The sequence below is a fragment of the Solanum pennellii genome, chromosome 4, assembly GCF_001406875.1.
Source record: "Solanum pennellii chromosome 4, SPENNV200".
Taxonomy (NCBI): Eukaryota; Viridiplantae; Streptophyta; class Magnoliopsida; order Solanales; family Solanaceae; genus Solanum; species Solanum pennellii.
This window is the reverse complement of record NC_028640.1, coordinates 69,960,625-69,969,651: the sequence shown is the minus strand read 5'-3', so window position 1 is coordinate 69,969,651 and position 9,027 is coordinate 69,960,625. Positions and strand designations below refer to the sequence as shown.

Here is a 9,027-nt window from a genome sequence, read left to right as displayed (position 1 = left end):
TTGATCGGGGAAGGAATCTTTAGTGGGCCTCAGACCTTGTGAAATACGGATGATCAACCAACTTATCAACACAGATCAGTTTTAAATACCTGACAAATGAAAAAAACTCAAAAGATCAATATGTTAGTGCCTGGAGGTGGTAAATAATACAAGATATCACATATAGGTATAAACACATAAGAGTTGCTTTACTCGGAGATAAACTGGCTCACAAATATAGAGAAATGATTAAATAGACAGGAATTTGTCTACTTGACTTTGGGATTTAGTGAATAAAATGTCGACTTGCGTCAAGACAAAGTTGACGGTATCTTTCATTACCGTACTTTGATTTTTAATTAAGATGTAACTCTAATTTCCTTGTAAGAGTCGAAAAAGATAAAATTTCTCAAAATTCTTTTGGTTTGAAATGATGAATCTTTTTCTGATATGAGAGTAGTACTAAAGAAAAAATGAAGTTCGTTTTTTTTTTTTTTTTTTCCGGAAACTGAAGACTCGAAGAGTATTTGGACGCACTTTTGATATTGAATCGATATTTATGCTTGTGGGTTCTAAAAATATTAGAAGAAGAGTGAGCTAGAATATCTCCAAATAAAATAACATATTCACATAAGCAGTTATAAACAAATATTGCGCGTTCTAAACGGATATGTGACCCTTTTCTGCCAAGGGTGGGCCTAGTGATTTGAGGGATGTATACGTCATTTGAAATATTTCTCGAACACCGTATACATCTTTCAAATTTAAACATATAAGTATGAACGTCCGTTTAGGCCGTGGACCGTTTTGGACTCAAGGTGGTCTTCTAATGGGCCTAACACGCCATGGGTATTGGGTCATCTTAGGCATATGCGCTATTTTCAAGATTTGGTTTAGCTCTATCCTAGGTTTACTAGAATTGTTTTCAAATTGACGGTTACCAGAGTCGGACAAACATCGGGGTGGAGCTATCGAACAACGCCGGATGACCACATTCCGACTATTTGTTCGATACTCCCAAATTTCTTGGGTATATCTGAGAGAAGTCGCGGTAAGCCGCGTAACTTCCGTTTCCTAATGCAATCTATTTGTCGTTTGGCGGAAGTTATGCCATGAAATGCAATTTCTAGAAAACTAAGTATTTAAACAACTAAACAATTAATTACAAGTAGTCAAATAGGTTAGTCTTAGGGTTAGAATCCTCCAAATACTCCCCAGCGGAGTCGCCATTTCTGTTTTATCGAAAAATGTAATTTCGAAAAGGAAGGAGTTTGGGTCGGGTAGGATGAGTTGGTTTTTTTAAAAAAAAAAAATTAAAGGGAGTGTTGGGCTGGTTTTAGGAAGAGAAGGGGTGTGGGCTGATGGGGAAAATTGGGCCTGGCTTGGAAGAGGAGGGGTGTGGGCTGATGGGAAAAATTGGGTTGGTTTCGAATATACACAAGATATACCGGCTATATACACCACTATGTAAACGTTAAATCGTTATATTTTTAAATTATTTGGAAAATTTAGGAAGCTCGATAATTAATTTATACCGACGTGGGTCAAAATTGGGTGTCAACAAGGATTATTTTCGTTTAAATAAATCTCTTGTCACATCTAATGGATAATAACTTTTTAAAAAATAAGTATTAGCATATTCAAAGTTACTAATAACAATTATATTTCATTCTATCCTTCACAAAATAAAACTAAGATTTACTTTTCTCGTAAATTTTATTTTGAATCATTAAGGTTAAAAATATTTTTATAAAAAGTAATTTGAAGAAAAATTAGCGAGGAGAGAGAAACAATTGAAAAAAGGGGCTAAGAAATTTAATATCATGGAGGCATGGAATTTATTAATATAATCCTAAGGGTCGTTTGGTTAAAAACAAGTTATCTCAAAATTAGTTATCATGAGTTAATTAGTTATCCTGGGATAACTTATTCCAAAATGTATATGGGATGACTCATTTTATCACTACGATATAAATGATGTGATAAGTTATCTTAAATATGACAGCCAAACAAAGTACTAAAATTTGATCTCATCACTATTTATTTTTATCCCTCACTATCAAACTACCCTCAAGTTGTTTGTATAAAAATCATCAGAGTTCAAATCTGATAAGTTTTTGAATACTAAAAGGATTAAAATAATAAGTGCATAGTTTAAAAATCAAATATGATAAGATTTGAATAGTAAAAAGAATAAATCTGATAAATATAATAAAAGGACTATTTTAGACTAAACTCCAATAAATTAAAGACCATTTATGATGTTTTCTCATCACTTTATTAATAGGCTCATTGCTCACACTTAACTTTGATTTAATGCTTTCTTCAGTAGTTCTGAAATTTTAAACGATGGCCAAATTTTTATTTTTATAAGTCCAAATTGTTTAACTAAAAGTTTGAAATATATATATTTTATACAAAAGCCTAATGTTTATATACCAAATAAGATATTTTAAACAATGTTTTAGGGTTGACATCACATGTAGCACCTTAATAACTTCACAAAATACTAATAAAACTAGTCTTTCTCGTGAATTTTCTTATAGTAAGTAAATTTTTCATAAGTACAATTATTTTTATCATTTTGTTTATTGTTACATCGGAAAAAATTGATTTCGTATCCTTTATTATTATTTGTCTTTTCAAAAATATTTTTTCATAAGTTAAAGAAAATTAACATATTTGAATATATTAGTGCACTTTTGGTCCTCCCCTGACATTTCACCTATTTTTTAACGTTAATAAATATTAACTTCATAAATTTATGATACATGGACAATTGGACATAACGTGAGGCAATGCATGACTACATTATAAAAAATAACTTGGTGCAATAACTTTATTTAAAAGATAAAAAGAACAAATCTTTAATCGTATTTATTGCCATCGTAACAAAACAAAATCTTATATATCCTTGTTACCATTAGTCCATATATTAAATAACAAAAGAATACGCGATCAAATAACAACGATAAACTGACATATAATATAAGTAAATAACGGAAATATGGAGACTCAAGTACTAACTTAAAACAAGATTTACATTATTATTATCATGATTAAATATAGCTCCAATATGCTATATAAAATATGAATTTTATTACATACAAAAAAAAAAAGAGCAAAGACATATATATATATCCAATCTATATATATCATAGTAATGAATTAATAAAATCAATAAGCAAATACATTTTTTTTTCTCCCCTCATTAGAGTATGTTCCAAAATTAAAAATAAATTATAGTTAAATGTGAGGTATATTTAAATTCAACATTGAGGCATATCAGGAGGAGGAGGAAGCAATTTTTCTTCTGAGCCTTTTCCATCTTTCACAATAAATGCCATTTCCATTCCCCAACTTACGTGACGTTCTAAATGACAATGCATAAACCATACTCCTATCACATAACAAAAAAATACATATTATTAAATAAGAGTTCGAATTATATATTATTGATGACATAATTTAATTTAATACAAGTAAATATTATATAATTGTTTTACTTGATCATATTGTAACAAGTTATTTACCATGTTTTGAGGGTTTAAAAGAATACATGCATGATATATTTATATCTAATAGTATAAAATAAAGCTGAGTTTAACCTTTAAAAATAACATTTTAATGTATTTAAAAAAAATTGTGATTTAGTTGTAAAACAAATTTTACATTGACAAAATTAAATGTCTTTGTTTTGACTAGACCAACATGCTAAAGCACAAACAAAGTGCCTGATTATTAAAATTAGCTCATGAAAATATGACGATTCGCTTAATCTGTACGAGTTCAACGTATCTATTATTAACTTAGTTTATTTTATTAACCAATGAGAAACCTTATCATTGTTTTTGTTTGGTAATTAAAAAACATTCATACTAAAGAACAAATCAATTAGAAACTAAAACTTGGTAAAAGTTAGACCAATTTGGGTTATGACTCGTTATGACACCCGTTTTAATTCAATTATCTCAACTCACATAACTAACTTCTGTACGAATTAATAATTTGTTCATTTATTAACTCGTGTCATATAAACTAGTCAGATCTCGTCCTGTATATATATATATATATATATAACAATGTATACAAAGAATATATATGATCAATTAAAAGATATACCTGGATTATCAGCTTTGAACCTGATGGCAGCCCATCCATTTCTAACAACAGCAATAGTATTCTGAAGAGGTGGATCAACAAGATTATAATTCAAAGGGTCTTTATCTTTGTCAAAATTTCCAAATCCAGCTCCAACAACATAAAAACTATATCCATGTAAATGAATTGGATGATCAACTCCACCTAATAAATTAGTTCCTTGTAACACAATCTCTACATTTGTTCCATATTCAAGAACATGAACCTCCGTTCTACGATCGGGACGTTGTAATTCTACGGGTAGAGAATCACCCGTAAAATTAAAATTTAAAGGCGGAAAACTAGGAAATTCATCTCGATAAACCCCTTGAATATTTTTATAATAAGCTTCTAATATATCGATACGAGGTAATACAAAGCTTATATTATTCACACTAGCCGCGAATCGATCCTCGTTAGGTCCACTACACGATTCATCCTCGCAAGGTAAGGTATTTACGGAAAATGTGAATAATAAATTGGTTGTAACGTTTAATGGTACGTTAATAGGGTGTCTATTATCGGCTAGGCTTTTTAATAACCTAGTGAAATTAAACGAGGCATTCGTATCGTCGAAATTCGGGAGATCGGGGAGGATGGGTGGTGATGAAGCGGTGTAATTTCCACGATACTGAATGATGGCGGTGGTGGTTATGTTGTCAAAATCAACTCCGACTACGCTATTATAGGCCTTTGCGCCCATATAATAGTGGTTAGGGTTTTGATTTGCTTCGAGTAAAACATCAATAGTTTCACCAGGGGAAATTGTGATGTAATTTGACTTGAACGGTTTGACGTACGCACCATCGGTTCCTACGACAGTGAGTTGGTGATTTGCAACGGAGAAAAACATGAGATTATTCATTACGGCGTTAACAATTCTGAGCAAATATGTCTTGTTTTTCTCCACCGTTAATTTGAATGTGTCTGTTGAAAAGAAAAAAAAATTAGTTATGTTCATAAATGATTTTTCAACATAATTTTCATCATCAAAACTATATATTACGTGAGACAAATGAAAAATAAAATCATATATAATCCATTGACTAGTTTGAATTTTACAATAAAGTAGATATACTTGAATATTATTATGACTTTTCTCATTTCTCCTTTTGAAAATTATGCTAACGCGGTTAAGCTTTGAAAAGTAACACCCCTCCTGTGTCTTAGTATACATGACGAGATTTATAACTGATATAAAATTTAAGAAAGTAAAAAAAAAAAGTTGAAATTTCTAGCGCAAGTAGTGGTTATAAATTATTTTAGAGGCAAATCTAACCTTCTAGTTATAGATTCACGTGAACTCAGTAGTTTTTGCTCAAGCTTTATATTTTTATAAAGGAGTAATTTACTAAATGTAACAGTCAAATTCAAAAAGCACAACATGATAATTAAAAGTTGACGAAGGAAATATAACATATAGATTAGTACAAAAATTAGTGTAATTAACATTAATTAATACAATTTGTTTTACCATTTCTTGAGCAAGGATATAAATCTCCTGGTTGACCATTTATAAGAAATGCATCAGATTTATTTGCATCTGCTCCACTTGTAAGAAACTCATTTACAATTGCTTGTACATCACTTTTCCACCAATCCCCTACAATTTAATAATAATTTTAAAAGTTTCGATACCAATCATACAAATTAAAACGGAACGAGTATAATAATAATACGTACCTAATATGATGGGAATTTCAGCAGTAGGTCTAGGAAAAGGATAATTAGTTTTATTTGCTGGACGTATAATAAGTGCACCATTAACAGTAGCTCTTGACCAATCACTATGAGCATGCCACCATAAAGTTCCTTCTTCATCTGAAAGATTAATCCTTTGACTAAAATTTGTTCCTGGTCGAATTGGACATTGAGTTATAAATTCAGGACCATCTGACCATGGATATCGCGGTTGTTTCACTCCGTGCCTGAAATTTTCGTTTTTTTAGTATACTCAATCGTATTGTATAATGAAGTAAAGGAAAAAAAGATAAATATATTCTCAAACTATCGTAAATGGTATGCAAGTACCATTCGTCGTACTTTTAGGACATTAGTGCCCCTGAAGTGAGAGGCGTATCCAGAATTTTGACGTGATGGGTGCATTATTATGAAAAGGTGAATCTAAGATATAAATTTGATCAGTTTAACATTTAGGTTCTTATCATTAAAATAATTAATATTTTAAAATTATGGGTCCAAAATTATTTTTACCTATCCAAACCACTTAGAAGGGTAGATCCCAATTTTAGAAAGAAAAATAAAACAAGATAAATAAAAGATTCAAATTTATAACCTCGGTTAGAGAGGTGCACCCCATTATAATCACGCGGTATGATACTTCAACGGGTTCATATATCTATATATAAATATTTTTTTAAAAATACAACACTATTATGTGTAATTTCAGGAGGTAAACATGGGCTCACGCAAATCCGGTGACCCCCTCCTGGATACGCCTCTGTTTGCCATTCAAAATTAGATCATATATGTTCTTCACTCTAAAGGAAGACTAAATAAGGACATGTGGTACAATCTTATCCGTCGATCCGATATATAATAAATGTCGGGTCAGTAAATAAGACTATGATACGTATATGTCTGTTAGTGTAAAGGGTATATATGCTCTACTTTTTGAACAAGAGGAACATTAGTGTCTCAAAGATATAACGGAGGATATCTGCATAACATTTATGATAATTCAAAGATATATTTATCCTTTTTTCTATGATAAATTATAAAAATGACATGAGATGATTACACAGTTCGATATTTACCAGTGGATTGTTATATTTTGTGTTCCATCATTTTGGACATTGACAACGAGGGTATCTCCAGTATTGGCATATATAACTGGACCTGGAAATTGGCCATTCACAGTCAAAATGTTCTTTGAGCTGCAAATTTTTGAGTATGGTGCTTCTTTAATCTGCATGAACATATACTCAAAATTAAATTATTGGTATGACAAATTAAAAATATGTTAATTTATTATTCTTTACCAAAACTATATGTTAATATTAAAGATAGAGAGGCTACTTACGACAAATCGATGACGATGAACAAAGGCATGGGCAGGTAAAAGACCAAGTAAAAAAAGAAATACTAAAATTTGTTGAATAAAAATCTTCACTTTCAATCTCATGATTTTTCTTTTTGTGCAAACAAATACTATATACTAATAATATGATATGAAAATGTGTAAAGGGTGTTAATGTATTTATAGAGACCATGAAGTTATCAAATGAGAAAAAAATGACAATATTGTCGTAGCAAACTTCAAAACAACTATCATTACCATTAATTAGCGTACAAAAATAGTTAAGTTGTTTTTCATTATAATGTGTATGGTTTTTTACTTTTCAAAAAAATTGATTTTTTTTTATTATAAAATCAATTTTGTAGAAATAAAGTCAACCCACTCCCCTATTCATTCATATAATAAAGTATATAATATTACTCACATTATATTAGATGGTCAAATGGTTTAAGCCCATATAATTTAAATATCCTATTAAGTTATGGGAAAACATTTTAAATTAAGAATATATATAACTTAAACTCAGATTATTGTTTTTTTTGGATTGTTACAAAAGTTACACTCAAATTATTATATTTGGTTAAGTTAAACTATAAATCCTTCCTTTATATAGGAGTAATTTCAAGAATGGCCATCTAACTTTTGTCTTATTCTATCAAAGTTGATTACTTAGCTATCTTTTAGGATTAAGAAAATGATCACTTAATTAACTTTATAATGATGTGACTATCACAAAAGTCACTAAATAATATTACATATACTAGATATCAGGTGCATGTGCTAGCGCATGCTCAAGATATGTTAAATTTTTTTCTTTCAATTTATGTGACACAAATGAAATTTGAAAAAATAAATTATATTTTTTATATGTATTTTTCTAAAAAATATTTTAAATTATTAATTTATGTACATTTTGTGTCATTTTCGAATAATATATGTTACTACATTTATTTTATTTTATGTGATACAAGTGATTTTAGGAAACTCAACGGAATTTCTTATATAATTCTCACATATTTTTAGTTGTCATTTTACTGTGATTCATAGTACTTTTTAGTTCCTACGTTATTTTCAAAACAATATATGTAACTTTTTTCGTTAATGGTGGTAATTTGGAGTGAGTGCAACAAGCATCATTTCGTACATCATGAAGTAGACAAAGCACATGATTTTTTTTATCCTTAGTCGATTGTTCATCATTTTCATCAATAACCATATCATCATTTAACATTTACTGAATATTTCATCACTGCTTTGGTGTTAACGTAAAAAATTATGTAACAAATTAGAAATTAAAATGAAGAATTAAAGTCTTCAAATCATTATATATCTATATTAAAATGTTCAAATCTTTAAAACTCCACATATATCACAAATTAATAGAAGGAAGTCAAACAATTTTTTTAAAAATATATATATATATGAAAGCTCATTTTAATAATAACACATATATTTCATTTTTAATATATGAATCCCTCATTTTCGATTTATATGAACTTACTTTTTTATTTTATTTCAAAAAGAAAATAACTTCTTTGTTTTAATTTTTTTTATATAGCATATTTAAGATCACAAAATTAAACAATATTTCAATACACAAATTTAATATTCATATAAATTTTAGGGTTAATGCACAAGTCCACCCTCAATCTCTGCCCGAAGTCTCGGAGACACACTTATCTATATCAAGGTCGTGATACTCCCCTGAACTTATTTTATTAATAATTTTTTACCCCTTTTCGGCCTACATGACACTATCTTGTGGGTCCCAACGCTGGTTGACTTTTTTTCAAGCTAGTGTCAGTAGGCCAAAAAATGATATAAAATTACTTATAAAATAAGTTTAGTTGGGTAATAGGACCTTAGTT

The 9,027-nt window shown here is 29.3% G+C and overlaps 1 protein-coding gene across 1 annotated transcript; it reads right to left on the bottom strand.

Annotated features, from left to right (window-relative positions):
- Positions 1-3,060: 3,060 nt before the first annotated feature.
- On the bottom strand, positions 3,061-7,295 carry LOC107017207 (laccase-14-like). The gene is made up of 6 exons (XM_015217477.2): positions 7,163-7,295; positions 6,897-7,048; positions 5,803-6,047; positions 5,594-5,722; positions 4,102-5,046; positions 3,061-3,379 (listed from the first exon to the last, which is right to left on the bottom strand). The coding sequence occupies exons 1-6, from the start codon at positions 7,262-7,264 to the stop codon at positions 3,249-3,251; spliced, it is 1,704 nt and encodes a 567-aa protein (XP_015072963.1). The 5' UTR covers positions 7,265-7,295; the 3' UTR covers positions 3,061-3,248.
- Between the last annotated feature and the right edge of the window lie 1,732 nt (positions 7,296-9,027).